This window comes from Vigna unguiculata, chromosome 11, assembly GCF_037176805.1.
Source record: "Vigna unguiculata cultivar grain cowpea cultivar isolate G323 ecotype 2 chromosome 11, ASM3717680v1, whole genome shotgun sequence".
In the NCBI taxonomy this organism is placed as follows: domain Eukaryota; kingdom Viridiplantae; phylum Streptophyta; class Magnoliopsida; order Fabales; family Fabaceae; genus Vigna; species Vigna unguiculata.
Window position 1 is genome coordinate 45,294,045 of NC_140802.1, and position 20,847 is coordinate 45,314,891.

The 20,847-nt window shown below is 34.4% G+C and overlaps 2 protein-coding genes across 4 annotated transcripts; one reads left to right on the forward strand and one right to left on the reverse strand.

Moving 5' to 3' along the window:
* The first annotated feature begins 45 nt into the window (after positions 1-45).
* LOC114169830 (uncharacterized) lies at positions 46-1,858 on the forward strand. 2 transcript variants are annotated; one of them, XM_085669513.1, is made up of 4 exons: positions 46-159; positions 375-693; positions 938-1,047; positions 1,306-1,858. In XM_085669513.1, exons 2-4 carry the CDS (start codon positions 523-525, stop codon positions 1,856-1,858), a joined length of 834 nt encoding a protein of 277 aa, XP_085525639.1. In that variant the 5' UTR covers positions 46-159; positions 375-522. The 2 variants fall into 2 exon arrangements, with proteins under 2 accessions (XP_085525639.1, XP_027910953.2); XM_028055152.2 differs by lacking the exon at positions 46-159 and having other exon boundaries at positions 193-693.
* On the reverse strand, positions 1,151-19,769 carry LOC114169828 (ENHANCER OF AG-4 protein 2-like). 2 transcript variants are annotated; one of them, XM_085669511.1, is made up of 16 exons: positions 19,316-19,769; positions 18,554-18,630; positions 14,585-16,525; positions 14,042-14,501; positions 13,322-13,430; positions 13,061-13,173; positions 12,430-12,617; positions 11,313-11,973; positions 10,736-11,228; positions 9,949-10,041; positions 9,644-9,744; positions 8,540-8,737; positions 4,993-5,098; positions 2,777-3,023; positions 1,548-2,112; positions 1,151-1,448 (listed from the first exon to the last, which is right to left on the reverse strand). In XM_085669511.1, the coding sequence occupies exons 1-11, from the start codon at positions 19,424-19,426 to the stop codon at positions 9,674-9,676; spliced, it is 4,317 nt and encodes a 1,438-aa protein (XP_085525637.1). In that variant the 5' UTR covers positions 19,427-19,769; the 3' UTR covers positions 1,151-1,448; positions 1,548-2,112; positions 2,777-3,023; positions 4,993-5,098; positions 8,540-8,737; positions 9,644-9,673. The 2 variants fall into 2 exon arrangements, with proteins under 2 accessions (XP_085525637.1, XP_085525638.1); XM_085669512.1 differs by lacking the exon at positions 18,554-18,630 and having other exon boundaries at positions 19,316-19,768.
* Between the last annotated feature and the right edge of the window lie 1,078 nt (positions 19,770-20,847).

Genomic DNA, 20,847 nt, shown 5'->3' on the forward strand with positions numbered 1-20,847 from the left:
AGCCTTAAATAGAGTGGGTTGTTTTTTATTGGTAGGGATGAATATCAACAGCTATACATAAAATACAAACCACCAAGATCTCCTTTTCATATTAAGAAATGCCAAAAATGCATTTGGAAAATGTCTATTTTTAAGTGTTTTTTCAACGCAATCTAGCTGGTACGTATTTATAGCTCTAATCATTAGTAATTCATTTTTAGCTTTGACGGATATTTATAAAAAAATAAAATTAGTCAAGGCTCGAGTAATCTTCATCGCAAAAGGGTGAAAGAAATCCTCGTTTTTTCTTTTCTGTGAAATAACAACCTGCGATCCACAGTTAACATTGTTCAGTTCTTCACCTGCATTTGTATTACCGTTCTGATTTGACGCAGTTGTGATGGGCTTGCATCGGTGATTCCAATGTCTAAGTGGAAAGAGCATAACGATCGAAAATCAGAATCGGTTTATCGACCTGTTTGGTTGAGTTGGCAGAGGACTTAAATTTAGGATATTTGCAATTGATTTTTAAAGAGAATCGCAATGCAGATCCAAACACGACCTAAGTATGAATACGATGAAAACCTACCGAATAGGCAAATGATGATGGTGTCATCTTTTGCATCAACATCTCCTCCAACACCAGTTTACATTCAACATTCTATTTCCAAATTTGATACTCTAGCTGGCATTGCAATCAAGTATGGTGTTGAGGTATTCTTCTTTCTGATTAAAGGTTTCAGGAATTTCATAAGGAAACTGAGTCACAAATTCTGTATCGAACGTGGAAAAAAGGCTGATGCATATTTCTATTGACTTTGGATGAAACAAAAGCATGGAAAAGTTTTATCTTGTACAAGATTTAATTATATGAAATGGTTTTGAACTTTTTTGTTGCATGTATATATTTTTCTCTGGGTAAGTTATGGATGAAATTCTGATGTTTGGGAAATTGTAGGTGGCAGACATAAGGAAGGTGAATGGACTTGTGACTGATATGCACATGTTTGCTCTCAAGACCCTTCACATTCCACTTAATGGAAAGCACCCTCAGCCAAGTTCTCCAGGGTAAGTTCAGTTTATTTATTCATTGACGAATATCAGTAAATACCACCACAAGTTAATCTAAACCCTTTTAGCGGGTACTGATTGATTTTAAAGTTATGAGAAGTATGCAAAGGGGCTATGTTATTTTAACTATGGTTACAGGTTACAAATATACAAGTTTTCTATTTGGATTAAATAAAATATAGAATCTCCTTGAATATGATTACTTGTAATGAGCATTTAATTCAGTGATGAGCATAAAAATTGTTATTCCTTCAGACAAGATGAGACAGAGAACAACAGTCCAGCTGATAGTACAAGCTGTGAACTGTTTGAATCATTCCAGCCGCTGAGAAGGAAGTCCTCGGAGCCGAAGCTCTCCCCAGTGATGCGCTCTTTGCAGGGTCATTACGGAGCTAAACCTAAAATGAAGAAATGTGCATCTGAAATCTTTAGCATGGTAGAGTACGAAAAAAGGTCTCTTAAGTATTCAGAAAATGGTTCGTCCAACCCAAACTCACCTTTGTCCCGCAAAACTCTCAGTCACTACCGAAATGCTTTTAGTCTGGCCACTGGTAGTGAGGTGAGGTCTGATGTTATGGAAGGTATAGCAGACAGGAAAAGTAACCTTGATAAAAGGAAGGCTACACTTATCAGGAGGAATCATAAATCTGAAGTTAACCTTCAGCATATTCCAGAGTTGCTCTTGAAGCAGGATAGTAGTAGCAATGGTGGGTTTTCTACAAGATCAGCAAATGGTCTAGGCCTAGCTCAGAGGCAGAAATCTTCTAGCCGATTAGCCTTCACACCTTATTCCAAACAAGTGGTTTAAGCAGAGTGCTAATTTAGTATAATGGAAGCAAATTCATGTCAAAATCATGGGTTGAGCCAACTTCAAGGTGCAGTTTAAAACCAATTTTGCATACCATTTCAGCTGCAGCCATTGCGAAACTTATCTGTGATGGCTTGCAAAAGGATTACAACTGCATTTGATTTGTATATGTAGTTAGTGATCAAACCAGTTCTGTTGCCCTTTCTAAGGTTCTCGGACCTTTGGCTTTCACACCAATGGGTTGAGGTAAAAATCTGCAATGGAAGTTTTTTATCAATGAAAACGTTATTTTATTCTAGGTTCTACAAATACGAGCTTCGTAAAACTGAAAAAAAAAAAAAAATCACAAACAGGGCTCTTCAATTCTAAAATATCGTGTATGCAAGATTCAAATTAAAATAATGCTTTATTAATAAGAAACTTCCTTTAAAATGCTCTAGCATGGCACAAATAATGTTATCTTAGAAATGGGTAAGCAGATAAGTTCAGGAAATTTTCTACCCGATTTGTTTTGCTTGTTCTACGGGCAGAAGATTACATAGGTGCAATAATCTTACGAAAATCGTTCCGAAGCAGGATATAAATAAATGACCAAATCCGCAAGGGTTAATTTTTGGATTTTTATTTGATGCTTCTTAACTCTTTTTTCTTTAGCTTTGTTAAAACGTTAAAATTACCAAACAATAAACGATTAAATATAAAAATTCTTCATGTTCATCAGTTTCTACTGTGTCAGCGTTAAAACTAAAAATTAAAATTAGTATACGCGATTAAACAGTATTTGGTAAGCATTAAATTATATTGACAGCAATATTAAACTTTCTAAAATGAGTAAATCATTTCTAAAATATGAAGTTAAATAGATATGACAAGTCATTAGCAGAGTGAGTAAAATTAAATAAAAAAATTGCATCTTACCATAGTTTAAATGTAGATATTTTTACCGTAAACTTTTTGTTGAAGGTCCACAATTCTTCTTGTAATGGCTTCTTAGCTCCCAAATACAGGTTTTGCCCTCAAATTTAGGTTGCTTGAATCTTTTAAAATATAGCGGCTATGAAACATGCCTAAACACCCTCTCAAGAATGTTTAAGAGTCCAAAACACCTCTTTTCTGTACAGCGAATTTGAGACCGTCCCCTTGGACTTGCAACTTTCTGTACACACTTTAAATAATTACCACATATTAACCTTACACGAAAGCTTACCTACGAATTTCGTATCTTCATCCCCAAAATAAGATATGAAAAAATATTAAACTAACTACTATCTTAATTATGAAAATTACACCAATAACTTGTATTATAAAATTACTCCCACCTTTATAAACATCTTTATTATCTCTTACAAAAAGTACGTACTATTGCCTTCATCAGTCAACTTTCGAACTACACTCTGTATAAACTTGGAACATAGATCTCTAGAATGAAGTGTAATTTTAATGCGTATCTATATATTTCCTCCGAAATAATGAGATTGTTTCTTTTCATCAGTGGTTTTTCTTAAATGATCTCCGAAGGTGTACAACATTGCATAAACTTGTTTTCAATTTCAACAAACCAGAAGTGCACAATTTGCTACTACTTCTACATACCTAATGTTAAATTTCAATAACGACGAGTAGCTATTTAAATATATTAAGTAAAAAAAATTATTTATACAAATACCCAAAGAAACAGTTTTAAGAAATATATACAAAAATTCAACGTTAAGAGTACCACATTAATTGGAATTGAATTCAATTAGCACTATCAATTCCGCTAATGATAAGAATATTATGCTTACACAATTAAACAAAAATTCAAATAAGACGAATTAGTTACCTATACAGTATTTCAGTTTTACATAAAGTAACAAGGCAAATGAAAAAAAAAAAAATGTACTCAGCATGAGCAATCGTGAAGCTAAAGAATCGATTGTAATCAAGTAAAATAAATAAATTGGCGAACAAAGCTAAGATGATATTTGAGGAATAAAAGAGCAAGTTGAAGAATGATATAAAAAACCAGAAACACAAATAAAATGGCCCTAAAAGTATCAACTCGATAATAGGATTTGTCGTAGGAACAGCTCGAGAAGCCTAAAACGGGTAAAGAAAATACACTTGATAACATAATGAAACAAAATGCCTAGTATAAAAGTAGTGTTCAAAATTAGAGAGCAGCGATGGTCGCATATAAAATGCAAATTGTTTCACAAGAATTCTCATTTAAGAAGCAAAAATCAAGTCCAATGTCATAAATCAAGTATAGCTTCTTCGAGTGACAGAATTTAATTGAAGTACCTCAAGTTTCCCAAAATTACTGACTGGTTTACTATCTAATTCGATAACCAAATTTTTTTTCTTCCCAGGAAGTATAACAAACTAAAGGATAGAACTACTCACAACTTAACAATCAGAAAGAACAAACCAGAGGGCGTTTTATTCATAATTAGTGTGAGCCACATAAATAATCATGTTTCAAATGTAAGACAATCTTGGAAAAGAAAAAACTCAAATAAACTCTTGAAGACACGAAGGTTTCAGGAATTTAGGACTATGTTGGCCGTCTAAGGCTGTCATCTATGTTATCTCTCTTAGCCTATCAGAATCAAATCATTCCATATACAATGTGTTACTTTCCAATCCTCAAGCAATTCTGAGTGAAGTTGAAGAATTGTTTCTTAGAACATATTGAACATCTCTTCCAACCATGCATTGGAAAAACAGAGACAAACATCAAGCAAATGTATAGCACACGACAAGATATCTATGACAACAAATTAAACCCCTACGTTTCAAGGTAAATAATTGTATATATAATCATATGGTGAAAATAGGAAGATGGAAATTCAATCCATCCATTAATCAGATAAAAATACGATCCTAATGACCAAACTTAATCATTTCAACTTCCTACTGTAAGAATTCAGAAAAATTGATCAGAATTGCATGGAGACATGCATGCATTACACATAACAGGAAAACAACCAAGACATTGTGATGTATAATATACGCAAACTCGTCATAAAAGAATAGAGTTCTTATAAAACATCCATAAGAACTATGTTTACAACTATGGATCCCTAGCACAGTAATTGAAGTAAAGAAATAACTAAAGCGTGGTCAGTTCTTAAATTCCATGACAGTATTACCTCAATAATCAGCAGTCTTTATGAGAAGTTGCACTGTAATCTTTGTTCAGTTATCACATTCAAAACATGAAAAAATGATCACCATCTTCTTTGGTATTAACAAAACCTGAAATCGCCGAGATATTCAGAATTCCTTTTCAGCAATATCAAAAGGTTACCACTTGACAGAACACATCATATACCATAATATGCATTAAATAAAAGCTACATCACAAGCCATCATCATTGAAATAAGGTAACACTCAATGCAATGCTAACACTGGGAATGACTTGATGAATCCAACTGAAAAGAACTGCGTGGAAAAAAATGCATCTTAAAACAAGGGGAGGATAATTGATTTCCATAACTTCAAATTTTATACATTGATCCATCGTGTCCAAATTTACAACAAAAATGAGGGAAACAAGTATTAGAATATGAAAATGAGAGATATTAACAACAAACAAGCAAGCTGAACACATATTCAAGTTGACTTATGCTAACAATAATAAGAACACCATAATATCAAGACAAAGAGTTAAGTGCTCGAGCTTCTAAAGAACAGTAAAAGTAATTATAGAAATTATACAAAGAAAGAATCCACCACTATTTAATTCAAAATTTGAAAAAAAATGTTTGTGCATTCTCTCATGTAAATATAAATGCATAAATAGCTTATCCTCAAATATACTTTTAGTGTTACCTGTCTTTTTCTTCCTTCAAACACAGTTTAAAAAAATCTTCAAGGGTAAATGCAATGGACATCACTTATTTGTCGCCCTTTCTCACAGAAGCATTTTAAAAAGTACATATTCAAAAGCTAGCCAATCGGCTAACTCATCTACTCATTACACAACCACGCAAAATACTCATATCAGAAATACCTCAAGTTCAACTATATTTTCTATAAAACTGCAACATGCCGTTGGTATTAACTACGTGAACTTGTTAGACAGAAGACTCATATGCGGTGTTTCAAATTTTTAAAAGGACTGGTCAAGAAGGAAGGCTTCACATTTAGGAGAATGAGTGAAAAACTCCTAACAAAACTTGCATATGAATACCAATGATATAAATTACATTCACTATGGAAGACATATGAGTACAATCAGACAAAGACCGAAGGCCTTATATAAAGAACTGGTCTCTTTCCCTATCATTAAACTCCTGAATAAGTGAAAATTCCAACACAGAGAAGAAAGAAAGAATATAATAAAATTATTTTGATTGGTGAATCAAGACAGAATAAAAATTATATTTGCACGTCTGGATAATACAGAATAACATTGTTGTATTTTAACTATAACACATTAAATAACTTAGTAATACAGAATAACAAATTAGATAATATTAAGGTTAAAGTAGGCCAAAAGGATTAATAAACAAATTGCGCAAAGATAGTATATCCAAAAATAATAAGAGAAAGAAAATTGTCATAAAAATGGAGTTTAAGAGAATTCCAACTTGCAGTTTGATCAAAATAAATGTTCAAAATTCGAACATGATCACTTAATTGAAAGAGTTTCAAAATTGATCGCAACTTAACTCTTCAATCAAAAAACATTGTTGAAAATATTGCATATAAAGATGCCCGTTTATGCCAGAGCCTGAAGCATTTTTTATTCAAATTGGCAATGGCAGTTGGTAGTAAGCAATCTAATCTATCAGCATCAGTGAAAGATCTAAATGAAACTTGTGGAATGCCCTGGTATCTTTGAAATGGGGTAGCCTCCCCATTTAGGAAGCTACAAACAAAAATAAAATAAAATAAAAACTAAAACATCTCACGTCACGTTATACAAATAGAAGGATAACAACTATCAAAATCAATAGACAACATCTCACGTTATACTATTTATTCTTAGATGTAAACTCGATACAGAATTAGGGAAGAGAATAAATGAATAAATCATACAAAATTTACATAAACAGTCCTTGAAACAAAGAGGAAAACTGCCATCATAAGTGGTTTGCCTGAGAAAATGAATGCAGCTAAAAGAAGTAGCATAAATTTTATTAATGTAACATGAATAGAAAACAAACATAAAATCTGTCACACACAGACTTTGTAAGTATAAATTCATCTGTACAGCTAGATATGATTTCACGGGTTAAATAAATTTTTAGTATCTTTAAAATTAACACGTCTTCTATATCCACATTTAATAAATATGTTAATTTAATTCAAACAGTTACTATGTAAGTTTTGAATTAACAGCTGTTAACTTGCTAATTTTTACATTATCAAATACCAATGTATATGCAAATATCTAACTACTATTATTGCATGTCAATCCCATTAATTCAAGGGTAATAAAATTACTGTCAGAACCAACTTTAAAGACACCAAAAATTCATTTAACCCTAATTGCATCTCATGAAAATGGTCTTCAACTGTAGGAGAAACACAGAAATTTAACAATTCTCACCCCGAACATAATTATAAACATAATAAATCTGTAAAAAGATTACTATTCAATTCATAAAACTAATAGGTATAAAAAATAAAAGGCCACAATTTAAAAGTAAAAAGACTGATTATTCAGATTCAAATATACACACCATTAAGATTTCAAATGTGAATTTGAGTCTCACATTGAACAAGAATAAATAAGATGAAAAATATGTAAAAAAGAAGACCCACAAACTCATTGTCTTAAAGTTTTGAGTTGAAGGTGATGTTTCAGTATCATATATGATTTGCTCATGACTTATTTGTGCCGAATCTCCTCGGCATTTCTTCTCATAAGAACCCAGCACATACATTTATTTCACAGAAATCCACAATCAAAGGGAAAATAAAGCTTGCTCAATATTTTCTGAACACAAGTTTCTAAATATTGACAAAAGGTTAGATACTAGCTGGTACTTCCCCTGAATTTGAATATAAACAAAAAATGGTCATGTTTGGTGGACTTAAATATAAACTAATTTAAATCACCTTAACCCTATTTATGCTACTTTTTTTAAAAAATACCGTTATATTTAACACTAAACACCATCCCTAATAAATATAATCGAGGGTAGTGGAGATCCCAAATAGACTTAACATATAAAGTGAACTTTAAACCTAAATCAACTTTAGAAAATCATCTTGTAAGACTAAATTTACAATCACTTATATACTATAGTTTTGTGAAGTATCTAACATACCCACGCGCTCAGAACTAGATATCTTTGTGCCTAAGAAAAATAGTTATGGATGATCCTCCGATAATAGGTGACATGATAGAACCAACAAATCAGGTCATGATAGGATATGATACCATCTTAAAAGCATATTTTAAGTCTCACTCAACCTCATAAAATTGACTTTCAAAGTGAAGTTTGCACCCACTTACATACTATAATGACTAATAGGCATTTAGTCATGAAATATGATATTTTACTTATCAAGAAAGTGCAATGGACTATGGGAAAAGAAATTGAAGTAAGAAAAAACAAGCCTTTTAAATATTGAAAATAAAGATAACATTCATTTATTGCAGTTAAAATTGAGTACTTGAAACAGATTTCTATATAGATATAATGTAATAATTACAAGGGATGAGAAACAGATAAACTAACCAAGTGAAAAACATGGGCTAAACTTGTAAGCAAATGTTCCTGGGATACATTGTCAGGAAAAATTACAATATACACAATCCTGTCAAAGGCCTCCTCGAGTTTTCAAAATTTCTTCATGGGTAAGTTGTATGTACTACACAGGCGAATCTAACTTTGTGGCACAATTTAACCTTTCATGTTGATCCACCAGCAACACCACTGAAAGATAAAGAGCAGTAATAATCAACAAGGCAATATTGAGATACATTACTTTCTTGAATAAAAACAGAAATAGAATAACATTAAACTTTTTCCTAAAAGAAATCCATTCCATACACACAAGGAGGTTAAATAGTAAAAGTTCACTCTCGTAACGTAAAGAATTAACATAAGTTTGGGTTTACAAAAGTTCCGTGAAAGAGTTTCCTGATAATAATGAACTCAGTCACTATTCACCAATTTTGCAAATGAAGGGGAAGGGAAACTTATAATTATGAAATCAATTATTTACATGTCAAACTACAGAAGAAGTTCATAATTTTTTTTTTCAGAAAATAAATTGTTCATGGGGAATTATCCCTGATGTTTCAATCATGTCATTGTCCGCCACAATAGAAGGGAAATAACTAGAGGTCATTACCTCTTCATTGAAGAAATTACTAAAAGGAGGGAGAAATAAAAGAAAAACAAGGAGAATAAACTAACTCAAAAATGTTCTCATTTTCCTCCAGTAACATACACACAAATTTCAAACTGTTCAAATACAGAAACACTCAGAAGAATTTACCTAAGATAATAAAACTAGAAAATATATTTAGCAGAGGGCCAATTTTTCCAACAACCAAGACTACCCAACATCAGAACGTCAAGTGGCACTTCAAGAGGCACGGGACTTCATTTAACAATAGATAATTTAACCTTCCTAAGTATCACATAAAGAAACTATTGTATTTCCATTTTTATTCAACATTTCTTTTTTTTTTCAATATTTGGGTACATCCACACATTTCAATGAGACACGGAAGCCAAAGTTCATTGAACAATCACCTATTGCAACTTTTGGTTCAACCACACTGTTAAACCATTATTGCAGAAAGAAATCCTCCCAAACACAAAAAAGTTTACCTAAAACTAAAAAGAAGACTCCATTCAACTTCAAGTGGGTCTCCAACAATTAACAGAAGGAATGTCCGGCCTACAGGGCATCATCTGAGGCACAACGTGTCCTGAAAAGGGCAAAATGTATTTTAAATTTAGTTTAATAAGTATTAAACTCAAAAGAAGTGCATTAGAGGAGTCAATCTCAACCATGGAATTAAAATAGATGTTTAAGATTTGGTTTAACTAAAATAATCGTAATCATCCACCCAAGACTGTATGATGAAAATTAACATCTCACATCTAACAATATAGATAGATATTAAATATACCTGAGATTGGAGCAACAGGTAGGTTGCTTGAAATTGGTCGCTGAAAACCTACAGTGGTTACTGGTGTCCTTTCAAATGGTGGCTGAAAATGACCTTCATCACCATAATCAAAAACAACTTTTACAAACGACATTTAGATTGCTTGTACAAACAACACAGAAATACAAATAACAATAGTTGAACTAAAATGTTGTGCTAGGAACCAAACAATTTGATTGATAGGTGGGAAATATGTATTACCGAAGCAGTCTATGCAAGTTGATACTGATTAGCAACAAAAAAACAAACAGAATAATTATAAAGGAAAATGCAGAACAGGAAATGATACGAACAACTCCCTCAAACCAGCAGGCTTGCCCAATGTTTTCCTAATATTTTTTGCTCCCTTCCCCATCTCCCACCACCCTATTTACAACCAACTCCATTATTCTCCAAATGTTACCATATCTCTCTCCCCCAATCTTTCAATGACACCTATCCTCCTTCTGTTCCTTCTGTCTCTTTTCTCACCAGAATTGTCCATCTCTAGTGTTGGTGCCCTCCCTTTTTTACATACACTACGAGACCTTCATCAATCAAAATCATTGGGCTTATGGCTGCCCTTCTCCTCTTATACACCTTAGTTATGGGCCTATCACTTTCACTTGTATGAACAATAAAAAAGTATGCAAAAACATATCAACCTCTATAAGCTGTGAACAAACTTGAATTATATACACATATGAAAACGCCTACAATAAACAATATTTGCATTTAAGACATTTAGAGTGAGCCAAGTAGATCATACCTTCTTGCCCATAAGGTGGACCAGGACATGATGGATTTCTCCCTCTCCATACACTATGTTGATTGTTTGTTTTATATTCACTAGATGGCATTCGCCATTGCTCATCAGTAACAAATTGTCTCCTGCCATCAGGAAGAGATGGTAAAGGGAAGGGAGGATGGAATGAATGTGGAAGATGTTGCTGAACTGTAGGATTTGAATATGGATACGGATTTGGTGGATTTTGGGGTGGGCCAGGGTGTGTGTGTCTTTGTGCATATGGGGGATTACCCTGCTGAAATTGATGGTTAGGTTGAGGAACTTGAGCATTTAGATACATATCATTCTGTCCGTACTCTAATTGCCTTGAAGGGTTAAAACCAGAAGGTTCCTGGGAGCTACAACCTGCTGTTGGAGCATAAGAAGGAGGCTGTGGAAATATTTCATTTTTGGCAGCTGCATTATTGTGACTTCCAGGAAAAGAATTCCCAGCCATTGGAACTATTTGGTTACCCTGCACACATGACAGCATTTATCAAAATCAACAATTCAAAAAATTCATGACAACCAAGTGACACCAAAAGAAAAACAGTCTTACATTATTAGTGCCACTAAAGTCATGAGGTACACTCTGCTGATACCCCAACTGTGGGGATGACTGATGTGATGACTGAGATGGCATTAATGGTTGGGACAGAAGTGGCCGAGCTGGTACAGACAATTGAGGAACCAAGGACACTGGAGGGGCTGATGGTGGTAAAGGAGGAGGTGGGGGTTGTAGCATTGGGGGTGGTGGGGGTGGGGGAGGAGATGGTGATAATGGAGGAGGAGGGGGCGGTGGTGATGAAGGCAAAGGTGGGGGTGGAGGAGGTGAATCAAGGGGCAAAGGAGGAGAACCCTCAGGAGTAGCTGACATTTCTTTTGAAATGCTTGGAGTCAGATCCAAATTTCTATCTGACACCTGAAGTTGCAAATCAATTTCATCAGAACTGTTAAAAATTATTGGCCTTTCATCCTTGGGATGACCTGAAACATCTTCCATTTCCAGCTCACGATCCACATCCTTTAAGATACAGTGGCGCTTGTCATTTGGGGTAACAGTAGAAGTTTCTGATTCTCCAAGGGTATGGGTGGGATCTGCTGGAGATGCATCAAATGTCTCCTTACACAATTTGATTGGTATATCATCTTCATATTCGTCTTCATCTTCTTCAAATGCATGTGAAGATAAAAAGCCAGGCAGCTGAAATGTTGCATTACTGATACACAATTACAGGAATATAACATGAATCAGAAATAGAATTAATATTTAAAGCAAACAGAATAGTTTTAATTTTTCTTTCACTCTGTCCTATTAAATCGCAAGTTTCTTAACCAGAACTTAAATGTGCAAAACTCTGATCAAACAATGCATTACTTTAACTAAAAAAATTGACACAGTTCTTTTTTTGCATTTTCGGTATTATTCAGTTTACTAACTCTTAATACAACCTATCTTGTTCATCATTGCACCTACCATCAAGCACATTCGGGATTCAGTAATTATAAAAGTAACCTCCGTGGTTGTTTATGCTGCCTTATTTAATTATTCTTCTGACTTTATGCTCTATCCTTGATTCTAGTAAGGAAGAAGGAAATAATTGTACAATATACATGATGAACACAAATCTAATATAAGCAGTCAGCCTAAAAAATTGACAGAACAAGTTACATACCTTCCATACTCATCAACAAGCATGCCTTCCATTTCTCTAATAGGGTCATCCACAGCTCGTTCTGCCCGAGATGGACGTCTAAGAGCAAAACTAACTGTAATATCATCATTTGAGACTCCAATATCATCCATGTAACCGCGAAGAACTGATTCAGGAAAAATTTTCCTCTCAAGCCACAACCTCAAAACCTGCAATCCACCCCAAAATAAAAATAAAGACAAAGCTGATATCCACCAAACTTCCATCCCCTTGAAAAGTAAAACTTAATCCAATTTAGACAAATCCAATTTCATTAAACATAGGCTGCAGCCAGAGTCAAGTAACTTCAAGCTGCATTTTGAGAAAGCTTGTGATTGAATAAGTGTAACTTGATAACATCATTAATACAACAGAATTGCTGAAGATGGCGATGTTAGGCAGAGAGGTTGAATTTGAATTGCCTCTACTATTTGCAGTGGAAAGTCATCCATGATATCTTCTTGAGTCATGAATGAAACGAGAACCACTATCTCAATTTGTTGATTCCGTTATTGGATAATATCTTAACATCCCCCTAGTTCTACTGTTTTTGCTTTCCTCTTGATGCAATTCCTTCTGTAATTAAATATTAACTATGGGAGAAGGAGCTGACCTTGAGACACTGACGACGATTTTCACGGGCACTAGCTCCAGGGGGAGCAGCAGCACCAAGAAGACGTGGCAATGCTGCCTGAACAGTGGGAATGTAGGATGCTCCTGCAATGCCTAAAAATTTCCTATACAATTAGGGAAATCAATGCCATGAAAAGAATACTACTGAAACTAACATTTTTTGGTATGAGAGCGCAGGGAGGAAAACAGTGATAACAATTGTTACTAGTATTCTATTCTAATATCTTCAGTAATCACCCACCTTTTTGATTATGTGAGCACTGGGTGATAGAATCAACAAGAAAAAACAAATCCACTTTGCGATGAAAACTAGGTTCATTTTCCAGCTTTCGTATGAGAAGTTCAACAACCTGAACAAAAAGGACTACGAAGTAAGTCCACAACAGTTACATTAACAGAACTGCCAGAATCAGTAGCCAAAGAATGACATTTAGGAAAAGCATTCACATTCCAATCAATGATCAACTAAATATAAATGAAACAAAAAAGATACAATTCTTATCTTTGATGGATCCTTGATGTTCTTACTAAAGATTTTCTATGACAAAAATTAATTATCACAATCATATAAGCAAGAAAACTAAATAAAAAGCAAAAAGTAAACTAATAGTACTTAAACTAAAATTTAGACCATATTAATAGCAAACAGACGAATAAATAATTTTCCAAGGCCTTTATAATCAATGAAATTATTGCTTAGCCTCACACTTATCCACAGGCTGTGCTTTCCTTGCAATCAAACTGACAATGTATTAGGGATACCAAACTTCATATTTCCAACATAATTCAAAATTAAAACTTGCCAACAACCGAATCAAAGTATTCTCATTAAGCTAAATATTAAGACACTTTTCTGCCAATTCCATTTTCTGTAATGGTTCATAAAGCTAGGAAACAATTTGGATGAAAGCCACTGTCTAATTCACAACTCTTAAACCATAAATAATACGATGAAGTGTACCTCGTTGGCAATACCATACTTGGCACAGTCAATGGCAAGACGGGTTGCACGGCCAATACTTTCCTTGGTCCTTGACAATGTTTCAATCATTCCTTCAAATGCATCCCGAGCAACAGCAGCCTCAGTACCACCACTCAGTGAGCCACCTAGACCCCTTTGCCCTGAATCAACTCTTCTATCCTCAATTTCATCAGCATCAAGTTGATTATGAGAAGCAGAATGATGTTCTTTAGCGGGTGGAGAAGCCAATGATGTGTGCTCATAAACTCCTTGCATGTCTGCATGCAGAAAATTGCTCGAGACAGACAGAAATGGCTGAACTGTAGACGGGCTAGGAGTTTCCCCCTGAACATTGGGAAAGCCAGATGGAAGAAACTGTGAATGAGCCTGTTTCCTTTTCGCCAGGGCAGCAGCAATAAGATGCTTCATAGTACTTTTCTCTTCTGTGCTTACCTCCAATCTTTAATAAAATATAGAAACAAGAGGGAGAAGGATCAGTCAATAGTAAAAAAGAAACAAAAAAAGAAAACAAAGTATGTTTACCTATCAACATGTAGAGCATCAGTATCCTTAAAACCAATTGTTGAAACAGGAACTTCAACTGCCTGAGGCAATGTCTCAGGTGTAGTTTTAGAAATTTCCGCCAATGATGCAGGCTTCTTTTTATGTGTAGCAACTTGATTCTGAGAAGAGCTCAGGTTATGTGAATACTTTGAAGGCGCATGATCAACCCTCTTTTGAGTAGCATTACCGGAAACTTTAAGTGACAGCTTTGAAGCTTTATTCCGCTCAGCACTTGACTTATTTGCAGGTACCAATTGAGGTGATTTCAGGGGAGAGATAGAGCTCAATTTTGCTGCATTGGAGGGAAGCTGCTTCAAATCTAAATTTTCAGGACTATGAGGAATATGCACAGGAATGACTTCATCATCTTTCTCTCTATCTTTCTCTTTTAGAGGCTGCTTGATTGACAAACTTTCGTTATATAATTGAGATGATGGCTCTTTCAAATGGCTATCCTCACGCTCACTAGAACTTCCTTGAGCCAGCGGAACATCAGACTTCTCTGAGTGTGCATTGTTGCTCCTCTTGGCATCTGAAACAGAAGATGATTTAACATTTTTTCCAGCTGCTCCATGAACAGGAGTTTTAGGTTCATCGTCATCATCATCAAAAAGACAAACAGCTCTACGTTTCCTCTCTACTTGTTTTACCATAACATTACTTGTATCACCTTTCAGTCTGAGATAATTCCTTTCTTTCTTTTCCTCAGATGCAATGACTGAAGAATCAGGCGTAACTTTTTGAACCTGAATATGATGTCTAGTCGCTGATAGCAGCTCATGGACAGAATCATCTGAAACTGCACCACTTATTTTACCCCTTGATGACAAGCTTTTTTCTGTTTTCAAATTTGGTGTAGACTTCTTCAATTCTGACTTCTTAAATGGTCTCTCTTCAATAACTGTAGAACCAGGTGAAGTTTTTTTCAGAACTTTTGAAGGATATCCCAAAGTTGAATCATCTTTGGTATCCGTGCGTTTCAACTTCTTGGTAGCATGTAAAGATTCATTTGCCCCTAACGTATAGGTTGCATGAAGTTGCATCTTCTTCCGCATACTAGAACTTTTACCATCGCCATCCTTGGAATCAACCGAGAACTCAGGCAACTCATTTTTTACCTCAAGACTTGTTTTGACTTTTATCATATTGCTATCTTTTTCCCCAGTATTATCATTATTGTCTGATTTAAGAGTATCTGGAGAATCCAATTTAACGTCAAATGCATTTTTCCTTTTCTTCCCAGCTTTCATTGTTTCTCTGGACCTAGATAGGTCACCACGACCAATACAATTTTCCTCCTTAAAAATTCCAGTAGATGATCCACCATTTCTATCTCTATCACTTGCAGCTTCACTTCTCTTTCGCAAACCATTGACAAGCTTTCTTGGCTTGGTCCCATTTGCTAAACCACTATGTCTGTTATCATCTTGCCCAAAATCATTAACATTACTAGCAACTTTAAGACTTGATTTGTTAGCATTCTTCTTTGGCTCTGAACCCATGGATAATTTGCTTTTGATCACTGGCGATGAAACAGAAGAACTTTCGTTTGGATGGTCAGATACAGAGTGTTTTTCATCTTGGCTGTCATTTTCCCCTACTCTCGGTGTACAGTGCTCTAGATTAGAATCAATATTCTCCATATCAATGTTATCTTGTTCTGCATTTGATAACACAGTGTCAATTGCATCCTTAAGGTTAACTACTACCCCATCATTAGAAGGAGCCTCTGAACCAATACGAGAATCATCAGTGTCATCTGTCAAACCACTAGCCTTCTGTTTCTGCATCTCATCAAATGCTGCACATATTTCCTTCACAGCTTGGGCAAAGTACTTAGTCTTGCCTTGAAGACGAGCTGACAGCTTATTTTTAGCCTCACTGGTAAATGCCTGAATATCTGCTGGTGCAACAAAGGCACTGCAAAGGAAAATAACATAGCATAAGTACAACTGTAAGAAACTAAAACGCAGAATATTCAACATTTAATATAATAAAAAGAATTAACATGAAGGAGCAAAAACACAAGTTTTACTTTACTAATTTGGGGGCTAAATGGAAGAAAATGGTGAAATTATAGTGCAACATTAATCTTCAAAATCTTGTTACCATCTACTTCAAATATAAATTAGTCAAGACACTACCATAGAGGATAAAAGAACATCAAGACAATATACATGAGCTTAAAAGAGTTGTTTAAGCCCTTTACCATGAAGGATACAATCTCAAAAGATTCATCAAACACTAAAAAGTTTCTCAAGCCACTTGTCCATCATCGACAAGTTTTCTATAAGGCTATTGCTGATATAGAATTAATATTTTCATTGATCTTTAAAGGTCTAAAAAACTACGTAGAAGTTAAAAGTTCATAGCTATAACCACAAAATCAAGCTTTTCAGGAAGAGGATTGAAAATTCAAGCAGCATGTTCCACTATAAATCATACTAAATCCCCAAATTTCATTCTCTCATCTCTTAAAAACTGACCATCTAATTAGTTGGGTATATGACTCCTCCTCTCTCCTTTTCTCTTTGGATACATTCAAGGACCATGGTATTATACAGAGTCTAGACAGGATCGAACCCCTCTATCCCTTAAAAGACAAAGATGGTTTAAGTAATTTACACAACCAAAATCTCAAACTTTGTCAAATGAACTGTTAAATCATTTCTGTAACAGTCAAATCATCTCTGCAACCCTAACTGCATGAATTATGACAGAATATCCTTACATTTAAAGAAAAGGAACACTTTTATACAACGTCATCTTCAATCACATCAGAAGTTGCAGTCTTTCTCTTAAGGCAAGTAATCTTAGAAATATATGTTACAGATATAAAAAATTAAAGTCATCCCTATGCCTCCACCTAATAGCTTAAGCTTTTACCAAATTATAGCCTCTAGTCCAAGACTAAATAATTAGGAATAACATAGCACATTCTCACCACTCCCATTTTTTCAGTTGAGTTTTTTCAACACATAGTAAATGATATGCATGGTCCATTCTTTAAGCAAAAAGAATCTTGTCAAGGAGGATGCATTAAAGATGTAAACCTTTCTTTGGGCTTAACCTAATAGCTTAATATTTTAGATATGTTAGTCCTCCATTGATAGCAAAGACAATTATACACTAAAAGTAATTAATGAGAATAGTTATTTACATTACCAATTAGACACCAGACATCATCAATCTCATAATGAAACCACCATAATTGTTATGCTAACAACCACCACTTCCACTGTTGTGGCCAAAACTTTTGTCACCATTGTTACCATAATCATTATTGCTATCATTGTTATCACCACTTCATCTCTATTGCACAACTACCACTACATTAGTATCACCATTATTAGCAAAATCGCTTCTTTGTCATTGTCACCATCATCTCGTTATTACCATTGTCATCACCACCACTACAACAGTTGTCATCTGCCTGTTGTTACCACCTTGTAATTATTGTTGACGTCAGTATCACCATCATTGTCACTACCATCATCATCACCATTGTTGCCACCACCACTACCACAACCTACCACTATCTGATCCTTATCATGGTGTGCACCAAACACCAGGTAGTGTGTTTATCTTACTTTTATCCAATCATGTTCCTATCTTAGCCGTGTATCCTATCCTATCATATCTTGACCACCAAACAAGCTCTTAAAGCTCAAAATACTAACATATAGTGTGACAGCAAGTGAAAGGGTGTTTTTTCCATAATTCTGCATGTCGCCTCTATCACTTTTTCTCATCCAAACTACACTACAATCTTGACAAATTAAGGGTCTTCCTCTTTACTAATTCACATAATAGTTCCTCTTTTAATAGCAAAGTTATTAAAGCCATTGCGGCAGAACTTAACACCATTTATCAGACCACTTGGCAACCTGTGCATTCACATCTTTTAACTGCATGTAAGTTACAAGAAATCAAGTGAAAGAGGCTTACATTTCTTTTGTACCAAAGAATTGAACAAAATATTTCTTTGGATCAGGGATTTTCTCCCAATCCTCAGGCCTGCTTATCTGAAAAAAATACAACAAAATTAGCATCATCCTCGGTGCTATGCTAATAATAACCATAAGCTGAAAACCTTATAACAAGCAGAAAGGAACTTCTTAAAATCGGGAGGGCAGATCAAATTTACCAAAACAACTTACAGCATTCAGCTAAAATAATTTGTTCACTAAAAGCAAAGTAGGTCATATCTTAGAATTTGGATTTCTACCTAACTCACTCTAAAAAGGGTCCTTAAGCACCATTTTAGTCATACTATTACTAGTCGGGGTGAATTCTCCAACACATCCGCTTGCACGTCCGATAACAGATTAGCTTGTGCAATAGGCTCGACAACAACCATATCTCTCCGATACCATTTAAGAATTTGGATTCAGACCTAACTCAATCCTAAACACTAGCTTATCAATGAAGCTTACTCCTACTTACTTTATCCCTGTATCCCTAAGTAGGATCGCTAACACATCACATTAACAAAGCAAAATTCTTCATCAGTGCAATTCCACAAACTTAAAAGAAAAAAGGTCTTGAAAGTCATGCTGAACCATTGAAAACCTTAGCAAAATAACCTAAGAGTGCCGTCACTGAAAATCAGCAGCCAAATAGACACATATGAGCTATGCAGAGCAAAACAAAAGAAATAACGATAATAATTTTGAAGAAAGAAAAATAGTTGACGGAAGAGAGTGAGACCTTAGCAGGCCACGCGGGGAAGCCCTTGACCTTAGCAAGCACAAGATCGCCCAGACTCAAGTGGCCATTTGCCTTGGCTTTGTTCGCTCCGCGTCGACGCCCGGGAGCCATGACGGCTCGTGGACGCTACACAGAGTGAGCGCAATTGAAAAACGACGTCCTGGAAGAAGGATAGGAACGAAAGATCAGAAAACCCTAGAGAAGTCCCGCGGAAGCGCCGCGGGGATCTTGCACGGGTTTCAGCGACGGCGGAGGGAGAGGCGGCACACGGCGGAGCGCAGAGAAGAATCGGGAGAGGATGGAGGAGAATCTGAGAGTGAAGGAGTTGCAGGAATTGCGATTCGAGGCGGTCGCAGGGAGAAGGAAGAGGAAGAGAGAGAATAGTAGATTTTGTTGTTGTTTTTGTTTTTGTTTTTGTAAGAATGGCTTTCGGCACAATGAGTATGGGACCTAATGGGAATTTTCTGATCTTTTTCTTTTTTGGTTTTGCTACTGCCCACAATGTTTTGCTTCTTGTTTAGATCATAGCATACATCACTTCAAAATCCAATTTTTTTTCTTCTACAAAAACTATTTATATTTTTTTTCACTATATATAATCTTTAATTAAGATATTATTTAAACATATTGATGAATCATATGTGACAAAAAAAATTATTGTGCTAATGTTGCTTTTAACTCATTAGATAGATTAATCTTATCAAACCTGAGTACATTAGAATGATTAATCAACTTTATGGAAATTTATTAAAATTATCAAATTGTGTGTTTTGTTCTTAACATTTACTAAAATGGTCAAAGTTTATATTTTATTTTAAATATTTAATTTAAGTGGGTATTTATAGCTCCTTATCAACACAACAAATTAAATCTAAATATTGTTTAGATCTCAACAATGTTATGCTAATTATTCCTAAACTATATTTTTAATGAAAAGTTTAAGTCCAACGACATTCTGGTATAATAATATACTAAAAAATAGTCTTAATACAAATAAAAACTAACAAACTTATCATCTATAGTCATTGGTGATTTTTTATACATATTAGAATCATCCTAAGTAACAAAAATTATACATTTAAAAAGTGTATACTAAAAATTTAATAATATATTATGTTCTCAAATTTACTGTGTGCTTAAAGAGTCTGGTTACAATTCTGTTTCTGAAGTTATTTATATTATTAAGTAGATTGTTTTGGTATAAAAATAAAAAACTATTTAAATTTGTTTTTATTTTCTTTTTCTCGTGTTCATTAATGTCAAATCCTAAATCTTATGCACAACCAACACTTGTTTCAGGAAAATGTTTACTTTCCATGCAGGTTATAAATAATTATACCCAACAAAAATTGGAAGTGATTATCAAATTAAGGACGGAAATTAGGAACAATAGCTGTGGAATAATAATGAATTATTTTAAAATTCAATCCGAGTAATTAAAAAATCAATTCAAAACAATTATATTAATAAGTTATAAACAAATGTTTTTCTTAAATAATTCATAAAGTATTACTCATGAATTTATTTTTCAA